Source organism: Labrus bergylta, chromosome 19 (genome assembly GCF_963930695.1).
Source record: "Labrus bergylta chromosome 19, fLabBer1.1, whole genome shotgun sequence".
Lineage (NCBI taxonomy): Eukaryota > Metazoa > Chordata > Actinopteri > Labriformes > Labridae > Labrus > Labrus bergylta.
Genome location: NC_089213.1, coordinates 9,038,606 through 9,066,435, shown reverse-complemented (window position 1 = coordinate 9,066,435; position 27,830 = coordinate 9,038,606). Strand labels below are relative to the sequence as shown.

The 27,830-nt window shown below is 41.7% G+C and overlaps 1 protein-coding gene across 8 annotated transcripts in view; it reads right to left on the bottom strand.

The window, feature by feature from the left end:
- Window positions 1-27,830, bottom strand: part of ptprua (protein tyrosine phosphatase receptor type Ua) — a 205,373-nt gene that overhangs the window by 54,308 nt on the left and 123,235 nt on the right. For all 8 annotated transcript variants that reach the window (XM_020638009.3, XM_020638011.3, XM_065948006.1 and 5 more), the window contains exons 6-11: window positions 24,074-24,245; window positions 21,644-21,937; window positions 15,235-15,555; window positions 10,869-10,978; window positions 6,632-6,833; window positions 2,260-2,362 (exon numbers count right to left, since the gene is read on the bottom strand). In XM_020638009.3, the coding sequence (XP_020493665.1) occupies window positions 2,260-2,362; window positions 6,632-6,833; window positions 10,869-10,978; window positions 15,235-15,555; window positions 21,644-21,937; window positions 24,074-24,245 (1,202 nt within the window). The remainder of the gene's footprint in view (window positions 1-2,259; window positions 2,363-6,631; window positions 6,834-10,868; window positions 10,979-15,234; window positions 15,556-21,643; window positions 21,938-24,073; window positions 24,246-27,830) is intronic.

Sequence of the window (27,830 nt, the reverse complement as noted above, 5' to 3'; positions counted from 1 at the left end):
ACACAATGGCTACTGAATAATTTAGATAGCACATCTAATTTCAAGACAATTTACCTTTACTTGCTCCGTCAGCAGTGTTCTTTAAAAACTTATAACAAGCAATTCAGGACAATTCTTTTGCTTTTGTATCTTGAAATAAGATGCTTCTCTTGACTCGTCAGGTGAATGTGGCTTTTTTTAAAAGTGTAATGACATATTCCATCCATCCATCAATCCATTTTCTTCTGCTTATCCGAGGTCGGGTCGCGGTCCTCCCAGACCCAACCCGGACTTCCCTCTCCCCAGCAACGTTTTCCAGCTCCTCCAGAAGGGTTATATAATCCCTCCAGCGAACTCTGGGTCGACCACGGGTGTCTCCTCTGAGTTGCGCGTGCCCTGAAAACCTCCAGAGGGAGGCGTCCAGGAGGCATCCTAATCAGATGCCCAAACCATCTTAACTGACTCCTTTTGATGCAAAGCAGTAGTGACGTATTTTACACTTGCTTGGATTTTAATTTTTGTAGTTTAGGACTTCCATTTTTCCTGTTGTGGTATATTCTAAGATGTATTGATTTGTGTTAACTATTTTTCTAATGCCCTCTTCTGAATGTGATGGTTTGCGTGGACTGTAGTGCTTCGTTATGTTTTCAATGTACACGTTAAAAAACCTGTTTATTTTTTTTTTATGTGGACCCCAGGAAGATTAGCTAAGCTCTCAGGTACAGCAAATGGGGATCCTAGCGAAATAACAAATAACATAATATGTGACTTCCTGTGTTCCTGGAGCCAGCCTCAAGTGGACACTCGATGAACTGCAGGGCTTTGCACTTCAGCATTGGCTTCATTTTTCAAGACTGGAGGTTGCTGCTTGATTTCAAAGGCTTTCATTTGTATTGGCATGGTCATTTTAAAGCTCTGTTATTTGTACCACTACACCTCACTACACCAAATTTAAAGGTCCCATATTATGCTTTTTCTGGTTTTATATGCTCTTTAATGTGTTTTCCAAGTGTCCTGTACATGTTTAGGCACATCTATGTGCAAAAATTCAAAGTCCGAGGAAATGCGGCATCGCCTACGTCCTCTTGTTAGCTGTAGCATTATCTGCATGTAACGCTCGGTTCTAGCCCCCCTCGAAAAAATGTGTCAGTCCGACGTCATTGTCAGTGTGAGATCACTGATCTAAGCCCATTGGCTCGTTGTGGCAAGCCCAGCAGCTCATGTTGCACGCCCACGATATGCTGTAGCCTGCGGTAGCACAGTAGTGCTAAGGTGCTAATGTTTATGCTCCCCTCGGATGGAGCCAGTGGCTGCATTCCCAATATGGTAAAAGAGGCGGGACATTTCCGAGAACCGTGCTGAGCAACTGACCAATAACGACAGAGCGGATCGGCAGACCAATCAGAGCTGACTTGGCCCACGTGGGGCTCGGCAGCGGAGGCTCAGCAGAGCGTAGCTGACGGACTCAGAGCGTAGAGGGAGCAAGGAGGAGCAGTACATGAAAACAGACACTTTTTTAGAACTTTAGCTATTGTGAACGTATAAAAGTAGGTACATAGATTAAATATTTGAACCCCAAAGGGCATAATATGGGCTCTTTAAAGTTATCTGTATACTCCATCATTTCACTCTTTTCTATCTTGCAATAGAAATGTCAATATCTCTCAGTTTAGTGTGTCTTTGACAAAGCCTGGCCTCACATACTCTCACACACCGCACAATACATAATTCTATTGGCCTTGTTATGTTTGAAGCAACAAAAAAAAAAAAAAACATTCTACCACAAGCTATTGGAGTTTCTTTTTCAGTTTCTCTCCATTCCTGGAGCTTCCATTTTTCTCTACCTTCCTTTCTGACGGAAATTGGAGTGTGCCGCTCGTTACGGTGACACAGCTGTCAACCAGGCAGCGTGTGATTGGTTGGTATGTGCTGTCATTCCCAAATTGTCCGACACAGTGAGTCAGGTATCAGGATTTAAAAAAACAAAAAAAAAATGAAGAGGAAAGGTGACTTTTTTTTGGTGGTTGTCGCAGAGAGCAACTCAACCGTGACAATCATTTGTTGGATTTTGTGTTGTGACACGGCCAGAGCTAAATTTGGAAAATAGATATGTGGCAATTAAGTAGAAACTTTTCAAATCCTTGTCATACATTGTACTGGTACCTTCTATGCTTACAAGCCTGAGGAGCTCTGCTGTTTAGAGAGCGCTATTTGACGGCGGCTATAAATATCAGAGCTGAATGAATGCTGGTGTAGGAGTGAGCAGTGTATTAGTTGTACCTGACAGGAGCTCCTCTTGCCAGCGCAGGGCGCAGCAGCACAGTGATGGTGCTCTCCGACTCGCTCAGTGGAGACGGGATGTCTTCATAGTCAAACACCGGGGCTGAGGAGAGGTGGGGGAAAAAATACACAATCAGACACTCAAAGATGATTCAAAGAGTCAAAGCAGAATGACTTTGTCTATAACATCCCGGGGAAAGACAAATGTTTTGTTTAGATATTAGCTGCTGCACTTCTGCTGATGCATTTCAGTAATTTTTCCGACATAAAAAGATAGAGTGTGCTCTCTTTATTCATTACCCGTACACGTCCCCTGTGTACTGCAGTGTGTGGAGGCCTCCCACACACTGCCACTGACTGATGATGACTAGAAACAGCAGCCAACTACAGAGAAAACAAGAGGCCCTTATAATATAATTAGGGCACATCTCAAAGCAGCACAACCCCAGCAAAGCTCTGGGGACAATGAGGTTGAGTGTTCCCATCTCAGTTTACTACCGGGAGTGAATTAACTGGAGTATGTAGTGAAGCAAATGGCCGCCCTGGTACAACAGATAAGCGGAGACAAAAAAGGCTCCAGAGTGGAAGTGGAAACGCTGCCGCTTCCGAGGCCGGACTTAAATGCTTGTTGTTAAAAATCTGCTTGTGTAACCTGCCATCCAAAAAGACAAGAAAAAACGCACACAATAACACTCGCACGCAACAGCTGAGCTTCCGCTCGACAAAAAGGTTTTGAGGACTGTGCATGCTCGGTGGTTTAATCCAGCATGAATTATGAATGGACGAACAGTGCAACATTACATTTTCATGCTCGCTACAAGAACTCGGAGCAGGAGCCGACGTCCCACTGAGCTTCTCTGACAGTGCAGCCAGGGGAGAGCATGTGATACTGCAGGTTGTACATCCGACAGCTGAGAGAGTCCATATAGACCCTCTTTTAAACCAGACAGAACAGGTGGAGAGATCATAAAGACGGAGGGAGAGCAGGCTGCAATAGAGAATATGATCAGTCAATTTGGGTTTGGGCTGTTTGATACTAAGATTCAGGGAATGGTTAACCAAACCAACTTTTTTTTAATCCAACCAGACGTCAGGATGAAGTAACAAGAGAATCAAGCTGACGTATGTTTTGCAGCTCCTTGGCTCAAAGGCTCCGAGGCCCTGCAGATTTTTTAAGAGGAATTGGTCCATGTGCGTTGGAATGGATGAAGTCTGGATCATTCTGCAGCCACTCTAAACTATGTGTGTGTAAACGCAATATGGCAGCAGCTCACTTTACAGAATATGCTGAGTGTATCCACGAGGGTCATGATTTTAAACTTTGATGTGACTGTGTATTAAAACAAATATTAATACATGTTGTACCAAGGCATCAAAAGTCTAAGGCCTAGAAAAAATTGAATAACCAAAAACTGAAAGCAAACATCTGCACGACCGAAGAAAGAGTCTTCTCTGCTGTCACCTCTTCTGCTCTCTGTTTGTTTGTAAGAGACACATTTGTGTGATAAACCAAATTGACTTAAGAATCATCAACATTTGCTGAGCTGTGAATTCATCACCGCTGCTTTCTTTCTTTTCACTCAATGTGGTTTTGGGTTAAAAATATGTCTGAAGATCTCTTGAATCTTGTTTTTTTTCCATACGTTTTGATCATCAGAATAATAGGGATGGTATCGTTTTAGTATCCCAAAAAAAAAGTATCAAATATCAAAAATGTAGAGAACCGGGCCGCCGGTGAGAGGAGGCTGTGATCCTCAAAGAGGGCGGACCGAGTTCGGGTCTGATCCGTGGCTCCTTTCCTTTATGTCGTCCCCGCTCTTTCTGTCCCTGATTTCTGACTCTGTCCTATCTCAGCAATAATGGCCCAAAAAGCCCAAAAATAAATCTTAAAGAAACACAAAAAAAAAAAACAATTGGACAACCTCTGTATCATCAGTAAAAAAGCATTACAGAAACACTGAACTCTTACATAGCATCTCTAAACAAAAAATAAATAAAGCACTCCAGATCAATCTGTTGAGTATATTTAATGGCGTTTAGATCCACTGAGGCGTAAAAGTGATTTCATGAAAGATCTTTTTTTAAAGTATTGAACCGCTGATCAAGTCAAGTCATCCAAGCTCCATGTTTTACCACTTTTGATATGTAAAGCCTCATGACAGCACCTGCACGTGCATCAGGGTGTGATGCTTAAATACACTAAAATAATAGCTGCTGAGGCTCCAAGAGATTTTCTTCTAGATAGAAATGTAAATTTTGGACGGTTTTAAGCCTAAACCCGGTCATGAAAAATGCAAAACGTTCTCCGATGTAACAGAGCGTATGATATTCTGCATTAGATCAAACATCAAACATCGAACACACTGCCAGTTGGAGAGATGTGACACTTTACTTTATGCATTTATTTCTTATTCATCCCTGCTCTCATAAGGCAGAGCTCCAGCAGTATACGGCCTCTGGCGCTGTGCACTGCTGCAGCTGCTCTGTCTGCTTCTGCAGGGTGAAGCTGTGTGTTTGTGCGTTTCTTTTTTTTTTTTTTTTTAATCAGACTACAGCTGCATTAGAGGTTGAATCTGTTGCTATGGACATGGCTTCGGGGGCTTTCCTTTGACTTACTTTTTACTTCTACTGATATCATCCATGCTAGCAAAGTTACAGCACACAGGATTAGCCCTTGCAATCTTTCAAGCAGATTTAACAGATGTGTCAGGACATTTTCTTTACATTCACTGTGTGAGCAGATTTATATACACTGTAAGATGTGTTTAATTGTCAAACTGCACAGATCCTCCATTGCACATCTTGTGTTTCTTATTTTCTTTAACATTTTTAAATTGTATATTATATATTGCAATTGCTTCCATATTTTGTTATTTAAGTTCTTGCTATTTTCACTTTATTTCCTTTGTTAACAGTTTTTTCGCACCAATACACAAAGTCAAATTCCTTGTATGTGTAAATGTACTTGGCAATAAAAAACGGTTCTGATTCTGATTCTACAGCTACGATGTGACGCTCAGCTCACTCGCCACAAAAACATCCCCTGACTGTACTTACTGTTACTTTCAAACATGTTTGAGATTTACAATTGCAGGTCGGGGGAGGCTCTGACTCAGTCTGAAGCACTAAAATAATCATCAGGAAAGCTGCCACACAGGTAGCAACATGTCTTAAATGAGACACTCTCAGACTTTTCTGAAACTGCATGTCCTGAAATAGGGGGGAGGTGAGATTTGCTGACGTGTTAAGGCAGCTTACCTTTCCTATTCCTGCATGGATTCCTTTAAATGAAAAAGAAATCATCCACCCACTCAGTCCCAGTATTTTCCTTATGGAAAAACATCACAATAGCATGTTGTGTTTCATCTAAGAAGGGAAAATCATCGAGCAGCTCTTTTTGTAAATTAGTGTTTTTCAGATTTCCCCACAGACACCTTTTCTTTTTCCGGATCTATACCTGCATCCTTCTCCCCTCACAAACACTGCGCCTCTTAATTTCTTTACCGCTGCATCGTCTTTGAATGGTAAACATAGACTGTGTTTGAGGCGATGTTGTGGCCGAACAAAGCTGTTGACGATCAAAGCATTCAAAGTGAACGAGCGAGGCTCACTATAATTCAGGTCTGCTGATATTTCATCAAAGAAGGCGATGCTTGTCTAAAAGCTGTTAGGCTGAGACGACATGAAGATAATTTGTATAATTTGAAAGGAGGTATAATTAAATCAAACACTCTTTAAAAGAAGAAAATTACATGTCATCTCTCAGGTATCTTTTTTATCCTCAGTCAGTACAAACATTCTTTTAGTAAGAAATATGTTCTTTCTTTAGGGGATGTTGTCAGAAAGACTAAATTATTTATATGCATTAGCATCATTAATATGCAGAGTTTTATTTCTTAATGTCACTATTTTAAAGTTTGATCTTACTCTTACATGACTAAATCATCACAGATGGCATGAAGGCACATTTCTGGTACTTTGGGATGTTTAAAAGCCAGGATTGATATAATACATTCTCCATCACCCTCACAGGATGTCCTCACAGCATGCACACGAGTGAGCGTCAGAGACAAAGCAGCTTGATTTCAGTTTCCTGAGTGTCCCAACAGCCCGTGATACAATATGCGTTTTTTTGTGTGCGTTTCTTTAAGATATTTTTGGGACCTTTTTGCTTTTATTGGACAGCACAGCTGAAGAGAGGAGGAAACAGTGGAGAGACTAGGGGGATGACATGCAGCAAAGGCCCATGATCAGATTTGAAACCCAAGGCAAACTGATTCTTAAAAAACTAAGTTGTCCTAAAAAAAAAAAAAATGGACACACTGGCACACAAATACACACAGATCAGATAACAGCCAGCAGGAGGCCTCACCTGAGATGTTGGTGGTGATCTCAGTGAGCGCCGTCTGGCCGAACCCCTTGGCAGTCCTGGCCCGCACTGACACCAGGTAGGTGGTTCCAGGATGCAGGCCGGAAAACATGTGGTAGGTCTCGTTCCTCAGCTTGGACACGGTGCGGCGAGGACCTGGAACATTAATGCCCGGGTCTGACGACTCGATGCTTTGGTAACTGATCTGGAAACAGAGAAGTGATGCCATCTTTAAAGCCTGGACACAAATCAAGCAGCTCTCAGGTTGCTTATGTGCTCATAATGGCAAATGTGCTGGTGAAGCAGATAAAATGTTTACCACGAGCACTGTCTTAGTTTTTTTATACTGCAAATTTGAACTAATTAGCTTTTAGCTTAGAGGATATTTTGTCATAAAACAAAGAAAGGTTTTGATTCCTTAAAAATGAGACCTTACCTTTGTGTGACTCTTTCTTTTCTTGTTACACAAATGCTAACTTGACCTCATCATGTCAGCATACAGTCTATTTTTTACTGTAAATCCCTTAAAAAGATCTGATCAGATCAGATATAGAGAGGTTATTTTCAACTATAAATGTGAGTCTTTGTTTCATGGCCCAAAATCTACAAGGAAGATTTCATGTATGTGTTATCTGTAAGAAAGTTTAGTTCTCACAGGTCGGGCAATTTCTGGTCTGTAAGAAAAGTCAGAAACCAGAGTTTCATTTCTGCACATATTACATCTTGGAGTGTGTTGCAGATCAGAGCGTCGATAGCTTCAATCTTTGTTTGTTTGCGCCATATTTGTTGTAACTCTTGCGTTCAGTCAGTCAGAAAGCAAGAGCAATGACAAATATATTCAAAATCAGATCAGAGTTGAGTGTTTACAGCTCACCTCAATCAAATTCACTCACAAAGTACGTGTTATCAATGTAAGCGTAATCAATGATCTTTCCAACAAGTGAGGGCACCAACTACAATAGGTTTAATATGAAGAATGTTTTATACTTTATCTTACCAAATGTTTTAACCGTAAAGCAGTTACTTGACTGAAATGTTGTTTATTGCCATGTAAACTGACATATTCTTTGCGAGCTATTTTATAAAAGAAGCTCATACTGGTACAATGGAAATCGACATGAGCAGAAAATGTTAACGCCAGACAGCGTCTACTTTGGTTTAAAATCCTCCTGATACAAGATACATGCAGGTAGTTTGGGAGGTAAAATCTCTGAGTAAAAGAGTGAAAAGAGTGAAATAATGTTAAGATTGTGGCGCACAAAAGGGTACCAGCAAAAGAATGTTTGGATTTCCTGTTGATTTGTACTTGACAAATTGTATTCTGGACTTCAATGAACTGACCGACTAACTAACATCCCCGTAACTCTAGAGAAAATGAACTTTGGTCCATTAAGAGCAACAGAGTTCAGTCAAAGTTAGATCAGAGGCTTTAACCTTGGCCTGTGTTCAAATCAGGCCTTTTTAGTATTCCCCCATGTAATACCATTCTTAAGTCAGTGCTGTATGAGCCTGTCGGCAGTCTGTAATGTGCTTTACACAGCCTATAGCTCATTTTTCACACCACCTGGAAGATTGAATTTAGATGGCATTTTATTTAAAGGCTCCCTCATGAGAAACACCTCTCAATTAATCTTGAGACTACTGCAAAACGATGTCAACTCTGTGCGCAGATCTCATAAATCTCATGCTGCGGTTAGCCACTGATAATCAGACTCAGGTAGCTTCTGTGTCATATCCTCATTCTACAGCTCTGTTGGCCATCTCTTTTAACACAGATTTCTGGATTAGAAGCCTGTGTATTGAAGCCTGAGAGAACACAACAATTACAGTGCATGACAATCAAAGACCAGCACAGGGTTGACCATTTTTTTTTATGTTGGCAGTGACCATTTCCAACACTAAACCAATGCAGTTCAGCATTTTCAGGGTTTTCAGTTTTTTCTGCATCAGCAGTTTTTTGTTGCTGCACTCACAGCGCAGTGTCCTAGCAACAAGGAGCGCTGTTAAACCGGTCGCAGTAGCTACCAGCGCAAAAAGCGCCATCCATGAACCAAGGCCATTAAAGGACCAATATTACACTCTGACACCTAGTGTTAAAAATGAGTACGGCTGTTAAATCAAATTAAAACACTGGAGAGAGCTGTCTCCTTCCGCCCCCTCCTCTCTAGAGTCGATGTGCACGCAGTTGCCACGTCGCGGACATGAAAGCTTCCGTATTTAAGCAGCTCTACATCGGTCTTGAAACCTTTCTGCGTTCTAACTTCACTGGCTTTCCAACATAGTGGAAAGACACCAAACTGTCATTTTGTCTGCTAAGGAGTTTCAGGCTAAGGGCTGTCTTGATCATTTTTTTGTCTTTGTAACACAAATATTGTGTTAGATCATTACTTAACACTTAAAGGGATACTTCACCCATTTGCATTAAGCTTTGTATCATTAGAAACCTGGTAGTATTTTTGAATGGTCGTGCATCCCGCCCTCATTTTCCCCTGAGATGGGAAGTCTGAAAAGGAGCTTCCGATGACGCAAAAATCATCATTTTGCGTCATCGGTGGCTGTTGTGGTTAGCGGGGTGAAACTACAAAGCTAGTTCCTCATATTTTTGAGCACTGAAGCTACAGACCTTTCACAGATCAGTGGGTCTCACTCACACCGGCCACTGGCTGCCACAGGCTGCTGGCCACAGTAGCCAAGACACAAGACCGGCCTGTCGGCAGCAACCGTCACGCCGCTATATTGCTGGCCGCCGTTGCCGGCTCAGCAGCCGAGACATAAGGCCTGGCTGTCGGCGGCGGTGAGGATGAGGAGCCCGGGCCGGCTCGAGCTGGGGCAGACTGGTAGTGTTGGTGCTCTCACTGTTTGCCTATGGACACAGACATAGAGTCTGTTTTCTGACAGGAATTTCCAAGATGCCAATTCTTTCTGGAAGAAATCTCGAAATCAGTTGAGGAAACGGCCGTATGTGTTGAAGTAAATATGTCTGTAAATAGAGGACCTTAGTGGGAGTGGCCTGCAGTGCTGTGCATTCTGGGATTTGGTGTCTTTCATCCACATGAACCAAAAAGACACTTTCTGCCTTTTCTCGACCAAGAAGGCACCAACTTCAAAATGTATTTCACATTTCTACTACATATATGACCCAATGTCAATACAGAATCATGTTTCAACGGGTGACGTATCCCTTTAACACACCAAAGTAAAGAAAATATAACATATGAAGGCAGATGTTTGTTTGTTTGTTTCTGAGTTTGGTGATGTTGAAGAAAAAGATGTCACTGCTACATTTAAAAACAGCTACTAACTCTACAGATGCTTTTTTTTTAAATGTCAGACAATTCAAATACCATGAATATGTCAGAAGTAAAACTAGGCTTTTGTCTTGGCAACAGCTGAGATACTAGAATTTAGACTTACTTTTAACCAATCTCAAAACGTCTAACAAGTTTGTCAAGGCTGATAAGGGACCAACCAAGCGCCTTACCTCATGTTGATGTTTTGTTAATTCTCAAACACTGATAATGTTTTTTTTGCCACAGAAATGCAGTGTTGCCCATGCAGAGCAGAAATTATTTGGAGGTTAGAGGCAAGGCCAGCTCATCTGTATGCTTAGCGGGGTTACAGCTCCACTCAAAGCTCTTCCTGGTTCCTCACTTCCCTGAGCTTCTGCTCGTGAAAGGAAAGTAGTTTCTCTTCCCCATCAGGCGACCATGTGTTCAGCTATTGTGGGTCTTCACATACACTTGCAGAAAAAAAATATCCAGACTGAGGTCTACGGGTTGATTCAAGGCCATCAATAATTAATTAGAAACATTTAAATGTGCCCCCTTGTGGAGGCATCTCTTAGGCAAATAAGTAATTAGAGCGGTTGTCCCCCATGTAATTACAGCCTGAAGTCTGGGCTTCAGCTTCATTACCATATGAACATGTACAGTAAATCCCATGAACTGTGGAAAGTGGGTCCTCCTCACTCTCGTGGCTAAGGCTCATGTGTGCTAACAGCGTTTGGGCGAGAAACAGAAAAAAGAAGCCGGGGGGAAATCACAGATGGGGAGTCTTTAAAGTGAGCAGGGGAGACTTTGCCTTCATTTGAGTCATTACTCTGAAGGAGAGAGAATAAAATAGATATCGGCAAGGGGAAAATAACATCCCACACCTGCAGAGGATTAGTGTGTGATGTGAAAGCGGCCGTATCTTTGTGGATTGTGGATTTATCTGTTGCATGACTAACAAAGCGTCTTACCTCGTACTGGGTGATGAGACCGTTGGGTTCTACAGGCTCCTCCCACTTCAGGAAGATCATGTCATCGAGCGGGGTAAAGGTCAGGGACTCTGGAGCGATGCCGCCAGGAACTGCAGCAGGAGAGAAAAACAACCTTCTCTGAAACAAAACCCCTCCGTTTGTGTCTCAAGTTAATGGCCTGTTGGGCAGACACACCAGGGGGGTAAAAACACCTTTGACAGAGCGAAAAAGGCACAAGGCCAAGGAGGGAAGGAGGAGGACCAAAAAGGGAAGTTGGATCACAGATTTAGAGCGGGGGGGGGGGGGGGATGAGAGGAAACTGTGGACTGGCTTGTTCCCAGCCCTCAGGATGAATTGAGATTCTGGCTTCTACTGTCTGATAACAGAGCACCGCATCTTACAGGATGACAGCAGATTTTTCTTCTTTAGCACCTTACTGACAGAAAACAGCAGAGTAATCCAACCTGTGAACTGCTTAAGTGTCTCTCTGCAAATTTTGGCTTATTGAGATGCATCTCCTTGAAGGGGTGTACCTTTTTTTTTTTGGAACCTGTTTAAGAAGCACTGAGAATAAATAACCATTCCCTGTAGGGCTGCACAATTAAATTGCAATTCCATCGTCATTGTGATACGAGCATTAGCAAAAAAACTCATCTCCTGTAATGGTGTTCCTGGGCACTAGTTTCCTACTCCATTACTGTAAACTGCTACCGACCAACTAGCCAAAAGGAAAGAAAACGATAAGAAAACAGTCTAAATTAAGCACATAAGTTGTCTGTGTGTTTCAGTATCAATGTAATCTGGTTAGCCGAATGTGGCTAACTTTAGCAGTGCTAGCACCCACATCCCCGTGCTAAATGTGGGTACTCATGTCTCCGGTCGATATGCCAGTTTATACTTAAACACCCTCCAGACTTTCTATCTTAACTTAGCTCCTGTGAGATGCTATCCGTTCACTGTGCTTGTTTACATCCAGGTAATAGAGCAGGCCAATTAACCGGCACTAGAGCCAGTCATGGCAACAACCCGGGCTAATGCCAGGTGACTGTATTGCTGTTTGAGCATAATATTAACACTGTGGGATAATGTGATAAAAAAATGTATGCATTAATTTTGGACCTTAATCCCGTCACAATTTTAAATATGCCCTAACTTTAAATATGCTATAAAATATGAGCATATGCTGAAGGCAAAATTCTTATTAAAAAATCTGCGAAAATTGGAAAAACAGCATCCTGGTAGAAGGCTGATACTGCGCGTGGGTTGCTAATCACTTACTTTTAATTTTGTATTTGATTCTTCATTTTGGTTCGAGCAATCACTCTTAAAACAGCCATCTGATTATGTGCTTTTTTATATTAGGCAGAAGAGAGCCTTCTTTTCTTCCTTACTGGCAATATTCAGACATGAGGTGTTAAAAAATAGAGTCATTTATATAACATAAAAAAAAAAATAAAACGCATTAAGTGTCTCTCCTGTTTCAAAATTTTTGGTGAAACTTTATTCCTTTGTACTCTTTTTGTTTTCTTTCAATCTTTATGATAAACGGTATGTTTCTAAAGTTTCTTTGAACCTTTTTCAAACTCTTCTTTGAGCCGGACAAAAACTGGCATCATACTTATCAAAAACAAAAACGTGTCTTGTGCTCGAGCATTATTGCTATTCCAATGCTTTAAAAAAAGAACTGCCTGTTGCTCTCTATTTTTTAAAAGGTCGTTGGGAAACATCTGAAGGAAGCCGAAGGGGGCGAAGCACAGAAGAAGAAGAAAATCCTGCTATACCCATCAATCCAGACAGCCAAATCTGTTTCGTCCGAGCAGCAGAGACACACACCGTGTGAGCAAAGCGCTACACCCAGGTTTGATTGTTGAGCCCAGTAGGAAGCAGGTGAGAGGAGCTGTCACCGGCTGCGGCTCAATTATCGTAGTTGTGAGGGTGATGGCGGCTCTTCTTGTGACATAAGTATTGAGGACTGTCAGACTGACAGGCTTCCATTCAGCCGCTCAAAGAGAACACTTTCCATCAGTGCTGACATTCAAAATATCCAGAAGAGCAGAAAAAAAAAAAACCCAATCATGGCAAGTTCTTTTACTGACACGTTTTGAAATTGCGTCTTTAAAAACTGCGCTACATCCTGCATGTTACTCCAATTATGCAATTATCTCCTGCCTACAAGCCAGCAATGTTTAGGTGAAGATAATTGGGAGTGCTGTCTGTTTTATCATATCTGATATTTTCAAGTATTTCCATAAAATTTTATGCAAAACAGATTTCTTTAAGCAGCAGATCCTAGAAAAACAGATGCAATAAAATGAATCATGGCAATTTCATATCATAGCTGTGACTCCCTCCCACTCTCTCCACCGGGTCAACAATGTCCCAGAGTTGCATTCAATTATTGTTGCATATTCCATTTAACAATAAGTGTGACACCTTCTCTGGGAATGTGCATTAGAAAGTGCTTAATCTGCTGATGTACCCAGGAAAATATTAATTCAGAGATAAGCAAAATCATTTTACCGTTTTGCTTGCGGCCGTGACCACAGCTGATTAATGTTCCACTGGTCGCCATTATTAAAAAGCCTCAGCTTCCATTTAGTTATGCTGATCCAGCTTTTTTTGGTGAGTCAATATTTGTGTTGTTTTTTTTTTTTTTTGCTGCAACTACATGACTAAAGATATGGATTTGTGTGAGCAGTGCACAATAATTATCTGAGCTTGAAGAACCATGCACAGAAAATTAGAAATTCAAGGATTTCTGAAGCAGGAGCTGATGTGACAATAAGTGGCTCTGTGCATACAAAATAACACATCCCTGTTTAATAATGCTGCAGGTTTGAAGGGTTCATTCACAACATGGTTATTGCATTTCTTTGTGGGATAAGTCTTTTTTACTTTTTTTGTTATTATGTGTTTTCCAACCTGTCCCTCTTACCTGCCTGTCCGATTATATCCCTGTTTTGAAAATTGCATACTTTTTCTTTCGACTACAGTGCCCATTAAAACTGAATCTATGATGTTCTTATTTTGAATTGAGTTTGCATACAAAGGCACCTACTTTTATTACAACATCCTTTGACCCTCTGGCTGATACATCTACGACAGATAATGCAACCTCTGAATATTGTTGAAGTAATGGTTGCCTAGGAGAGAAACGCTGCTCTTTTGATGGAGAATAGTCAAAACAGCATGCTGAGTAAAATACTGCAGAATGTAGCCAGATTGTAGCCAAGGACTGCCTGGTATTTTTGGAATATAACACATACTGTATGACTAATATTGGGGAATATTAAATCATGTCCTAGCATGCTCAATAATATGGGTGAATAGGTGTTGAAACGCAGCCTGTGTCAGTGTCAGTTTGTCTTTTTATATCCTTTGTTAATGAATCCCTAGCTCTGTTTCCTGTTTGGTAAAATCGGAAAGGAAATCTGGAAATGTTTCAGGTTAGAGGTGTATTATGTAGAATTGATACTAAAACACCCAAATTAATTAAAAATTGACTTAATCAATGTTACTTTTTTTCCTGAGTACTTACATTACCTCTAATAACTATTACAGTAATCAAAGTCAGAGAAATCCTTTATTCTATAGTTGAAATGGCGTTTGTCTTTCATGGCGGCCTCAATGACAGAGACAGCATGTTTATCGTTGCCATGGAAACACCAGATGTTGCATCAAAGACCACTACTACTACTACTGTTGCTGTAGTTGCTGCTGTGATAAAGACGTAATGTTAATTATACTTGGATACTCAAGCTCGTCAGTAAACATTTTTCTCTTGCTCAGGTCGGTTTCAACTGTCCATCTTGACTATGGTCAACTCTACTCCACAGTTTGTTTAACTGGAGGTGGGTGGATGGAGTGGCAGAAAGAATCTCTCCCATGATTCCCTGTAAGCCCCCATTTTTTGTTATTGTTTTGATTGAGAGCCCCCTTGTTGTGGAATTTACATGCTGTGCATTTAAATAACATATTTGAAACTTATAAGCTTGGACAAAAATAATCAGCCAATAACCTAACAACATCATTCGATAGGCAGTCGCTCAAAGCTTAATGACTTGGGAGTTTTTTGCCTTGAAATATGGCCTTTAGCTCCTTGTTTGTTTTTTTTGTTTTTTATTTGAGTTGTCTTTGCAGTTCATAATCAGCAGGAAGCTGTGAAATTATAAAATCTTAATGACTTACAACCTAAATGTCAGCAATGCAACATTTTCTAAGCATTTGAGTTTCCACCCTGACAGTAAAGTCTGAGAAAAGATGGCATTTCTTCAAATACATTGTGAGGTGAGTTTCTTGTTTCTCTTTTCCCTGGTTACTCAAGCTGTGACTCTGTGGATCAGTCAAGAAAAACTCGCCCACTCACTGTCTTCCTCTGTCTGGAAGGTGACCTCTCTGCTCTCCTTCTTGCCCTCGGGGTTGGCCAACGCCAGCCGGACGTGGACTGAGCGGAAGGGCGGGAGGTCTCTCAGGGTGAAATGAGACGTGTTCCGTTCCACGGACAGGCACTCTCTGACGGTGGCATTGTTGCCTCCGCTGCCCCCTGTTGGCATGGAGTAGCGGTAGCACAGGGACAAGGTGTAGGTGTGACAGCGGGTGAGGTTGTAGCCCAGAGGCTCCCACTGAAGGGCGAGCTGCCGGGGCTGGATCTCTGTAGCAGTCAGACCCCGCAAGGCACGCATAGGCTCTGTGGAAGACAGAAAGAAGAGATCACATTATAAAGTTATAAACTGAAGTGCACTTCAGTTATAAGTTCTGGCAAGGGTAATAAAAGGTATCAAAAAAAAAATCTAAATTGTCGGAGATTAAGCTTTTTTATTCCAAATGGAAAAGCCAGAGCTTCATTAAACAAATTAACGACACCATTTATCAATATGGGTAGGCCTTCTGATCAACATTAAAACTCTTTTTTTTTTTTTTTTACATTTCTTCTTTTCTATATTTTCTACATTGTTCAGTCAGAAATCTTCCAGTAAAACTTCATCACAATCTATTTTTAAAAGCCTTAACCCCGAATTGCTTCTGCTGCTCAGAATTGCATTTGCAAGTTGACATTAGCATTAGCATTTAGTTCCAGTAATTAGCCACCTTATTTAAACCAGGAGGGCTACATCAACTTCTTATATACAGCCTAAAGTTCAGGGATACAAGAATTTAAACTTTATAATCCTGCTCAGGGTTTCGTATTTTAGAAACAATTAGCGTGATGATTTTCAAAAGAGATGATTTAAGGTAGAACCTCCACTTCGAACTGTTGAGGTGGTTCTGACTCTTAATTAAGACAGTCCTTGAATGCTACCCTTTTCAGATGTTTAATCCTTTTTGGAATAAACCCAAGGACGGACCCAAGGCATGCTGGAGGGACTACATATCCCATTAAGTCTGTCATGATGGGATCCCCCTTAACGATGTGACTGGGCAGGCAGATGTCTGGCTACTTTTATGCCACAGGATGTTGATGCAAAAACACAAAATTGACAGATATATGGTTGGAAAAAACTATTTTAAATTTATGTTTTCTTACAGGAATTAGATGATGTTCTCTACTGAGTTTGGGGATTTTCGCTGGCAAGACAAGTGTATTTTTCACCTCAAAATCTTTCCCAGTACGGCATAAAAGAGAAATTCTGATGGGGGGGGGGAGAGACAGCAACAGTTGCAGCTGACTTTACAAGCTTACACTGGGGTTACAGAGAGGTGAATCAATAAAAGCATAAAAACATAAAACTGCCTAAAGGAAGCGCAAACAACACAACATTCAACATTCCCATCTCTCCTCACACGAGGTTTAATCACAGGTCTGTGCATGGCCTTGGCAAGAGAATACATCGTATATTAGTGTAATTAGTGCTGTCATGTGTGAAAGCCGGGATTGCAGATCTGCATGTCCCTGTCACGCCAAATGTCCAGTTTGAGGTGCACAGGGAGTTATTTGTGTCCTGCAGTATGGCCGGGATCGTCAAGTGTACTGACATCAGATAAACCAAGACAGCAAAGCCTTCAGCAAGGTATGGACCAGCAGTGAAGAGCTGAAGAATTCTGGAGGCCTGGACTGCGGAGGTGATAGCTACAGCTGTCTGCTGCTTCACTAAACATAGTTGTGTAAAAGAACACAGCAATGTCACTAAGGAGACATCAGCTCTGAGGGGACAGAAGCCAGACCAAGAGATAAATGTCCTTGCTGATTTGAAAAACAAATGTTCTTTACCAAAAGGGTGAAACATGTTTTGTTTCCTCATACCATCTAAAACCTTCCATCACCATCAGTCAATCAGCAGCAATCTCTACTGTAATGGTTAAGCTACTTTGGGTACCGGCCAATAATTCATTACTTCTGCCAATAGCCTGTGGATATCTAAATCACTCATGACCAATATCTTCAGATAACATACTCTTCTGTTGTCCAAGTTCAACTACCAACTTCAGATACAACAATGGAGTTGGAGAAGTGTGAAAATATCTACACTTATTTTCTATTTACACTCTTCAAGATATCTTTCAATAAAAAGCTAAATTGTTGCAGACGTCAGCTGATGGGTTCTTGGATGGTTTCATCGCCAATCAGTTTAACCTCCTTTGCTCTCCAGAGGGTTTGACTGGATTCCATCAAAGTCTGCTGAAACATGATTGGTCAACATCTACATTTACTACAAACCAAAACACTTCACTGTCCCCTTTCCTACAGATGCTTTATTAATAGTTTTGTCTTTACAGATAGAAGTGGCAGTGACATCTGTATCCTGCCACAGTAAACAAGCTTGAGAGAAACTTTCTTGATTTCACTTTTTTTTCCCCAAAAAAATATCAGCTCAGTAAAGCAGTCTGAACCGGTTTAAACCTGGTCTGCCACCAGCGGCCCGGTGGCTGAATGTGCAATTTCAGCTCAGACACCATTACTCATCATTACAGCAGCACCACAGCAGGCTCCTTCCTGTCCTTTCCACCCGCCAGTCCTCCACCAGTTCTGCCTGGAACTGACATTCAGCTTGATTAGTCTAATCAGAGGGATTAGCCAGAGGCAGAGGGAGTGAAGACGGGATAGGGAGGCCGCACAACAGATGAGCACACAAAAAAGATGAATGAGCGAGAGCCCCTTTGGGTTTGCACATTTCATCTCATCCTCCTCATCTTTAACAGCTGCCTCAGTGAGCTGCCACTGAGGCCTGTCCCCCCCTGCCAGGAGCTATGCTGGAATTATGATTGACTACCAGTGCACACCCCGATACTTACCAATGAAGCCACATGGGCTTTTGACTCATGACATGCATATAGTGAATGAGTCTTTGCAACTATCAATTTTTGAAATGTAACCTCTGATAATTAAATTATCTTGATGCGCTCTGGCATTACAGGAGTTTAATCAGATAACTCAAGCATCCTCCTTTAGGAATGTGTGGGAGATATAGAGATCTGCAGAGCAACAATTTAAATTTGGCGTATAAGATGCACTTTTATTCATCTAAAAGGTTGTGCTTCATCTTATACAGTTTCACCAATATGCCAGGTCAAAATGCTCAGAGGTCCCTTAATCTATATTAAGCCACGTCACAGACAAGCGCTGCCATGACCACAACGGCAGCTGCCACTATTACCCATTGCACACAACGTGGCGTGCCTGAAATTGAAAAATTCACCCCAATGCATAAATTCTTTATGCATTGCAACTGGCCACGTCGCTGCACAAAGCATGCTGGGAGAGATAACGATGCAGTCAAGGCTGTTGGCTCGACTGTTTCTCGCCCCTCATTAGGTTATAATCTTTCATTCAACAACAACATCAGTAGTATTCAGTAAGTAAGTTAACTTTGTGGAGAGCTGGCTTTATTCAAAAAAATAAAGCCAGCACATATGTCAGCCTTCCCCCTACCAGTTGAGAGAGTCGGTCGTCTCTAAAGCAGATGGTGGAGGGTTCAATCCCCAGCTCCTGCAGCCACTTGTCTGATGTGTCCTTGGGCAACTTAACACTTAACTTCAAGTTGCTCACACTGCTTCATCTGTGTCATATGAATGGGATTAGTTTCTTCTGATGTTCTCTTTACACAGCAGCCTCTACCATCAGTGTGTGAATGTGTAGGTGTGACCTGCAGTGTAAAAGCGCTTTGAGTAGTCATAAGACTAGAAAATCACTATTCAAGCTCAAGACCATTCATCATTGCCACACTACGGAAGGCTGTAAGCTCAAATACTGAATGCTGGCAGGATTGCAAACTCCACATGGTGAAAACAGGCAGTAGTAGAAATAGCTGCACAAAAACCGGACATTGTGGACGTTGCTCGATGCAATTGGAACCATCGAGGAAGACAAGGTAAACCTTTTATTTCCTTTGAGAGACCCCCAATAACAGACCACGTCTTATGTAGCAGTGCCACTTATATTTCATATATAACAGTACTTTTAACTTTTTATCAATGCGTTTAATGCTATTGGACACATTTCTGATACATTTCTGCACCATCTGCATTCAAACCCATGTCACTTTTTCGTAGCCATGCCAAAAAGCATGAACACTTCATAAAAAAGCAAATGGGCACATCATTCATTTAGCAACTGTGCCTCTGTGTGACTGGCCACCCTCAACAATGGCCCCCATGGGATTGCAATCCTGCGCACCAGTAAGTATGAAATGTCACACTCCACAACTGTCCAAAACGAGGAGTCAGTGTGCTAAAAGAAATGGCTCTCTGTGACACATTAGGAAGACAAATTCATCCAGAGTTTTGTGTCACAGGGTCCTCTTGCTGTCTGCTGCTCCCCCCCCCCCAGGGGATAAAACTTCACATGTGAGCTATGGGATTTGACAGGAGGTGGGCGAGTGGGAGATACTGACGAGAGTGGATCAAAGAGTGTGGCAGGTGACAGGGGTGTCATGCTGTCTACTTGACAGAGTGGCGGGGCGCCGCTTTCAACCGGATGAACAGCACAGCGGCTAAAACACGGATGAGTGGTAGTCAGAGGACCGTGTCATCTGCCAGCATGACATGAGAACCTCAACAAGCTCTTCAACGAAACTTTGTGTTACAGCCGCGTTCTGACCAAGTGTGTTTTGAGTGTCAGCTATGAATCTTCAATCATGCACACAAACTCGTGATTATTTCAGAGTCTTTATTTTCATAGTCGGATTATTCACTTTTTCATCAATAAAATGCCAATAAATTGTGGAGAAAACTCATCATGCTTCTTTTGTTCCAACTCCTTAAGAGTCCTCATGTTTAAATGACCAATATCGTGTCTTCCCCCGACCCCTCCTCCCTAGAGTGCGGGTTATGATTTCTCACTTTCTCCCTCTTTTTTTCCACAGGAACCCCACAACACATTTCTTATTAAATGTGACTTTGATTCCTTTAAATATGTGTTTTTAACAGAGGTAATCCAGGGATAAATAGAAAGCATCACACAACTTCCTAGCTGCAAAACAAACACTCCATTTGTTCTAAGTAGCTGCGGGCGAATTACAAGATGTTCAGTGAAGCATCAAAGGAGTTTGATGTAAACTTAGAACTCAGGTAAATCTCACAACATCAGGGCAGGCAAAAAAAACCCATCCGGAAACAGGATTCTTCTCTTTCCATGAACTCTAGGAATCACCAGGTGGTCGACTGTTTCTTATTTCTGTGCAGATAATTTCAGTCGTCAGTTTACATCGTGTCCTAGCAAACTTCATAAAAGTCCCCTGCTCTATTAATCCTTCTATCAGGACTATTCAAGAATTCTTTGAACCTTCATTATGAGTTGGAATTTAGTTGAATTTTCAGATTTCAAAAACAACAAGCTAACCTCACGGCGGTTAAAAAGTATAACAAAGGCAGTAAGGCTCATCCTCTGGGGACAATGAATGTGAGGAAGAATTCTGCTCCATGCTCCAAGCTGATGTACGCAAGAGAAGGTCACATCCATATTATCTGCCTACTTTTGGAACAGTATGCTTCGAGTGATGAAAATGCTGCTGTGGAATCAGTGAGTTTAGGCTCCGCTTAGTCACACGTTTTATCAGGCTTCGCGTTTAGGTTTCGCAAATTTTCCCCAAGACAAATTAATCATGCATCATAAGCTATTATCAGATAATCTGTCCACCGTATACCATGCATAGAACGAAAACAAACAGCCATCAAGAAATAGATAACAGAGCTGAATTCGAGTAATATGTGAATGATACATTTGTACAGAGTCATGCTGCAAAGTCTTTTGAGGCACATGGTGTTGATTGGGTTCAGGGGGTTAAGCCATTTCTGGAGAAATAAAATGTCTTTCCCGCTTCTTAAATCTGAGGTTTTGCTTTCTTTCATTGATTTAATTTATTCTTAATTAAATATCTTTGGGAAATGGACAGTTGGTGCAACATAATATACATTTCAAAATGTCACCTTGGATGTTGCAATTAGCGTTTTTAACACGTTGGTACATTTCCTGATAAACCCCAACAACAACAACAATGAAATGATCTTTAGCAGAAATCATTTTATGACCTGTTGCATTGATGAAGTTATCATTAGCCTCTGCTCATATTAGGTCTTATAGGACAGGCCGGCCTGTCTATACCTGAATGCAGAGGTGAAGGCAAAAAAGGAGTTGTAGGCTTCCTATTATTAGCCTCTTCTTCTTTTGCCTGTCTCACCAGATGTCGATGTAATAAATGCACCCAGCAGCATTTGAATGTGATTATCTCTGCTGCCAGAGCAGCTCTGTCTCTGTGTTTGTTACCAACAGTCTAATAAGCTCCATGGCTTTAGATGTTATGTAGCATCACTTGAGGAGGATTTAGTGCTTTATGACTCACCTGCACACTTGGTCCTGCTGATCAAAGGAGGTCCGGGTGCTCCTGTTCCTCCCTCCCCAGGCCGTGTGAGCAGGACACTGATGCGGTACTCTGTGTCCGGCTCCAGATGCCAAACCTTATAAGTGAGCGAGCCCACACCATGCGTCTCTGTCCACATGGACAGGCTGGCCCGATATTGGATCTCCCGCCTAATGACGGGTCCGTCCCCGACGATGGAGTTTGTGTTGAGCTGGATGATCAGATAGGTGGGGCCTGCACGCAGGAGCTGAGGGGGAGCGATCGGTGTTGGAGGCACTGCAACAAAGAATCACGTCATCACACCGCCTGAGTAAAGTCCTGTTCGAAATCAAGGTTTCGGTATTCTTAGATAAAAAAAGACAACAACAAAATAGACATTAGATTTGTCCTTGAAAGAACATTGAAGAACAACTGTTAATTCAAGCATAAAAGAGTCAAAGCATTTGAGCAAAGTAGAGGTCAAAATGCATGCCATTGCCTTCCTCTTTTATGTTCCTAGTTTCAAAAACATTATTTTTGTTCTGCTAGAGCATTGAATCATAAAACATGTTGTCATTGAATCATGACTTTAAGAGAGAGACAGAGAGATTCAGTGAGACTCCTGAAAGCATTAAATACTTAATTTCCACTCTAATGATGCTGAATAAGAGCTTATTTGCATGAATAATTGTATAACTAATTATGTCCTCAGCATAGAAAAAAAAACCAGGCCTGATGGATAATAAAACCCTTATCAACTTGGTAAACATCAAAATTAATTCATTGCATGATATCATATGTTATGGATTTGTGTGTGTGTGTATGTGTGTGTGTGTGTGGGGGTAGAGGAGGCTGTAGGCAGCACAGCAATTACACCTGCAGGAGCGTTTCATAACGTAATTGACTAAAATATGAAACAAAATAATAAACATTGTGACAGCTTGTTCGTTCTTTCAAGTGAGGAATGTGTAAAAAATGTTAATTCCTTTATTTGGCTTGTTTGGCTTGTTTTTTTTTTTTTTGGAATGACAGGCGGTGATTATATTCTTATTAACTCGAATTATTCAAAGGTAAACCTTTTTTTGAGGTGAGGACTTTTTTTTTTTTTTAAACAACCTCTCAGCAATCATACATCATCTATCTATACGTGTCATAGATGATATCTGCCTCTGGGAACGGTTGTTAATTTCTCTGTAATTCTGGTGAAGCCAGCGGTTAGCGTTAATTGACTTCCAGGCAAGACTTCATTTTCCATGCAGCATTTACGTCTGCAACGTAAAACACCATCATTTCTTGGTCCATAACATCCTCCAGGATTAGCGCCCGACGATCTGTTGGGTCTGAGTTCAGCAGTAGAATATAAGTTACACAGCTGCTTCACTCTTGCTCACTTCAGCGGCACGAGCCCAAAAAAATCAACACATTTTCTCGCGATCTACTTGCATCTAAAGAGTTAACATTTGCCCCAAATAACAACATCATGATGCGGATTTGAAATAAAGTAAAAAGTCAAGCTTTGTCAAGTCGGTCCTCAAAAGAAAAATGTGCAACATTTTACACATTAATAAAGCAGAAATCAAGAATATCCTCTGTAAATGTGTCTGAGTCATGACTGTCTACAATGAGTGAGAAGCTCGAATCCAGCGGGCTGTGTTGTTGTCCCGTCGTGTTAAAATGGACGGGACGGCCTTGTGTATAACGCTGTTCTAGTTAAGGACTAGAAAAAAGAAGAATAACATACTCACTACTTATTTGGATGTCATGTAAGTGTTTTTAGATCACGGTCATTCTGTGTCAATTTATGTGCAATATGAAGCTATGAGTTAACCAAAGTGTGCTAACATTAGCCTGCTGACAACAATGCAGGACACAGGTGATTGCAGCACAAGCAAAGGACAATTTTGTCTGCCGCTTGAGCTTAATAGTGTTTAGGTATATGGTGAGTTCTAATTGATAACTCCTTTGTGCAAACATGAGTAGAGAGGGGTTGGAGGTGTGTCGCTGGAGGAGAGCGGAGGCTTCAGAATAGCGGAGGTGTGGCCAAACAGCAGTTTGTTTTGGTTTCATGCTGGTGCTCAAGGGCGACATCTACTGGATGAAAAATTCTATGTTTTATGTAGAATCTGTTAAATAGAGATTGAACACCCTATAAATCACTCTCTTCAAACTCACCAGATTTGTGTAACACACTATAGCGAAACCAACTGGTGGAGGTCCGTTCAAACTTTGGGTCTGATCGAGGTGTCTCGAAAATGTGCAGCTGCAGGCAAGCAGTAAGTGTTGTTTTATATTTCTGTCGGAGGTTCACTTCCATTGTTTTGTGATTTCGATTCAAACCATGACAACCTTTGCAATGACTGATAAATGGTAGAATGAAATAACATAATTTCCCTTGTAGACACTCGTTGTTTCATTTGTTAAAATCTTGCTTACCTCTCACAATGAGCTCTCCAAAGTTGGAGACGGTGGCTCCCCTGGGGGACAGAGTCACACAGCGGTAGAGGTCCTGCTCGCCACGCTGCGCCTCCACCTGGAAAGTGGCCATTAGCCGTTTGTGGCTCAACCGAGACAACAGGGGAGTGTCTAGCAGCATGCCGTTTCTCCGCTGACAGTCAGATAAAGAGCACACGGAGAGAGAAATGAGTCATAAGCACAGCAACCCAACCACACATGTTTACCTGAAGTCTATTCGAGTGATTAAAAACTGGCGTCAGGCTGAGAGGCAGAGGAAGACAAAGGAGGGCTGGAATTAGCTTCATGGAATGGCAAGATAATAAATATGTGATAAATGTCACCGCTGACAATAGTGTTTTTGCTGGTGAGGGTGGTGACAAAGGCCTCCCGGGCTGCTGTTTGCAGCATGGATGCTCGAGCTGACATCTCCTCATCTCTCGCCATGCTAATGTGTGAGCGCTCCAGGCATACGGGCAATTGGCTCAAGCAGTGAAACAGGAAATCAGAGGCCAACACTCGCAATAAGCTGCTCCAGGTGCGAGTGGCAATATACGCAGCCCTCGCACAGAATGAGCAGATTATTATGTAAACTGTCCCCTGCTCAGGCTTTTTACACGTAAGTGGGTTTGACAGCTGCATGTTTGAATTGGTTTAGGAGGATGGGGCTGGTAGAAAACATAAAATTAGATGTACAGTGGCTGGGTACAACTGCCTGAAGCTACAGATGTTAAATCATTTTAACTTTCGCTTTGGTTTCCGACATAATCCGTTTCCTCCTAAGAGCTCCGAGGACTTTGTAAATTTGTTTGCTACTTCTAATGTTTACAAGACTAGTTTGGAAGTAACTCTTTTAGAATAAAGCACGTAGGCCTGGTAGAGTTAATGCGTTATCGGGATGCGATCAAGGTTGGAAATGAACGCACTGATTCTTTCAAATGGCATGCTATTTGTCCCTTTTGGCGCACCGTAGTTAAGCCGACACAGTGTCTTCTTAAGGCTGGAAAATAGTGATAGAAAATAATGACACTGAATTCTGAATGGCTCATTTCACTTATCTCCCAGACGGCTGAGTTGACAAGCCAAAAGCAAAAATCATCTTTTGTCAAACAGAATTTAAATATCGCCAAAGTGAGTTTGAGCCACCGCCTACGGGCTTTAGGCATACAGGTGCAGCCAATCAAGACTGGTGTCGGAGGGCAACCGAATCAACAAAGCCAGCGGAGCACAACTTTGGATTGTGTGAACTGCCACGGACCCGTGGGTAAAACTAAATGGAAGAATTTAACAGCACTTGATGAATGGGTGACAACTGACTGCAGGCCAGTCAACTTTGTGGAAGACTCGGGTCTAAGGGACAACCTCAGTTCTATACCTTCACAAGGGAAGTACTTACAGCATCGAGGACCTGTGAGAAACGGAGAGACCAACTTCTCCTGAAAAGTGCACATGCTGTCTCATTGACCGGGATTAATGCATGTCAGTGCACATAGTGTATGCACTCCTGCCTTTTTTCTTTGTGTGATACAGTGTCATCTTTTCAAACAAAGCACAACTAAACACTGTATTTCACAGAATAAGCACTCTGTCTCCTGCTGTGCCGTGCTTAAGCATGATTGCCTCCCCATTCCCCTGCTGACCTGCACTCAACACTGCTACAGGACTAACCGGGCCTGAGCACAGTCACCTCTTTTACATAACGTCGTAATACAACACATGCGTGGCTTTACGTAATTATGAAGCATACTAAGATTACAACACAGACGGACACAAAATAAATGATCGTGATTAAGTACTGAATTTGATCCCTCCAAAGTATTGTGTGTTTTTTTTTGTATTCAGTCACCTCAATACTATCTTACATAAAAGAAAAGAAAACACATGCATCTAGTAGCTCATAATGCCTCCATCCCTGTCTGACAGGCTTTGCGTCATTCATTAAGAGTTGGATATAAAACGGAATTAGGTCTGTTAACGATGTAAATAGCATCTGAGACAGGCCGTCTGCAATTTGTACCAGAGGACAGCAGCAGGAAATGATGCTAATTGATGAAGAAACATTATGCTCACAATTTGTTTAGACTACCTAAATAGAAGAAAGAGCGGAGAAGAGCGGCTCCGGAGTGGTCCGGAAAGATCAAAGAGGGAGCCGCAATTAACAGAGTCAGTGTTGATGATCAAACGAGCCCTGAACAACAAATGGAGCAACAGAAGGCACTAATGGTTTGTGATATATCTCTAGTTTATGCTCTTACCAGGTTTCTCGGCTTAATGAGTAGAGTAGGGAGGAGTCAGAGTGAGTGTTGACTTGCATTGCAGCGTACTGTCACTTACAAAGCATGAGCCTTGTATTATTTGGGTGTGCCTTTTCTGTGTGTGTGTGTGTGTGTGTGTGTGTGTGTGTGTGTGTGTGTGTATAAGTGTGTGTAGCTCCGTCAACAAAGCTGCAAACTCTCACACTGATAAAAATGGCTCTTTCACATGCCAATGATCTTCAAAGGCTTCAGCTCCGAGATGAGAAAGAGAGGGGTGTGTGAAATAAAAAATCGGGGAGGAAACACAAGGGATGGATCACCAAGTATAGTGAGATCTCATTTGCAAAGCGCCTTCTCCCTGCTGCCGTCGTTTCAAAAGCACTTAGATGTGCAGGCATGAAGGCCAGAGGAAGAGTGGAGGCATTCAGGGATGGATTCTTTTTTTTTTTTTTTTTTTTTTTTTGGAAGACTAATATTAGCTCATACGCAAACTGAGAAACTATTTTCAGATGGTGGATGAGAGAAATTACTTTAGGGGCTTTAGTCAACTAAATGCCATAACAATCTAAAAAAGCGGCAAAAAAAGCAGAGGAAAACACTTCATAACGTTCCCAAAGCCTCCGATGACTCATTTCCCTGCAACAACAAAACCATTAAAGGACAAACTCGGAGTCACACACCTACTGCATAATTTATCCAATAACAATGAAATGACACCTACTGTTAACATAATGGTCTCTTATTGCTTTAAAACCTATAACAAGTAGGTGTAGGTGACTCCACAGTTGATTAAGTGTTGTGCTTCTCGAATGCTGTACATCAGAAGTGGATGTAGAGCCTGAAAAACACAAGACCGATGTGCCTTAAAAACTTTTCCCCTTGAATGGCCAGCAGGGGGCGTCTCCGCCAGTTGGGGTAAAGCCTGATTGTAGGAGCCTTCGAGGAAATCGCCATCTAATATTGCACCTACACATTTTTTTCGAATTATTTTTTTGTCTCAATTGCTGGTTTCAGGTTTTCACAATACAGCATGATTTCCATAAGGTACACGATGGTTCCATTTAGAGTAGATTAGACGATAAGGCCGGGCTTTCCTTTCGTGAGTGTCTACCTGCGGTAATTAACAAGTTGCTTGTTCAGCGTTCAGTTGTAAACGGTGAATGGACTTGAGCTTGTATGTTTCTATTCTTCTGAGTGCTTTTACACAACAGGTCCAACCTTCACATTCACACACTGATGGTCGAGGCTGCTATGTAAAGTGACCATCATCAGTAACTAATCCCATTCATACACAGATAATAATAATAATAAATTGTATTTATAAGCGCCTTTCAAGACACACAAGGACACTGTACAACAATCAACATTTAAAAAACAACCTTGGATAAAATCATCATAGAATAAAATAAATGAAATGTAGGACAGTGTAATTACAGTTAAAATATTAGAGTGAGTAGGCGATCTTGAACAGGTGGGTTTTGAGC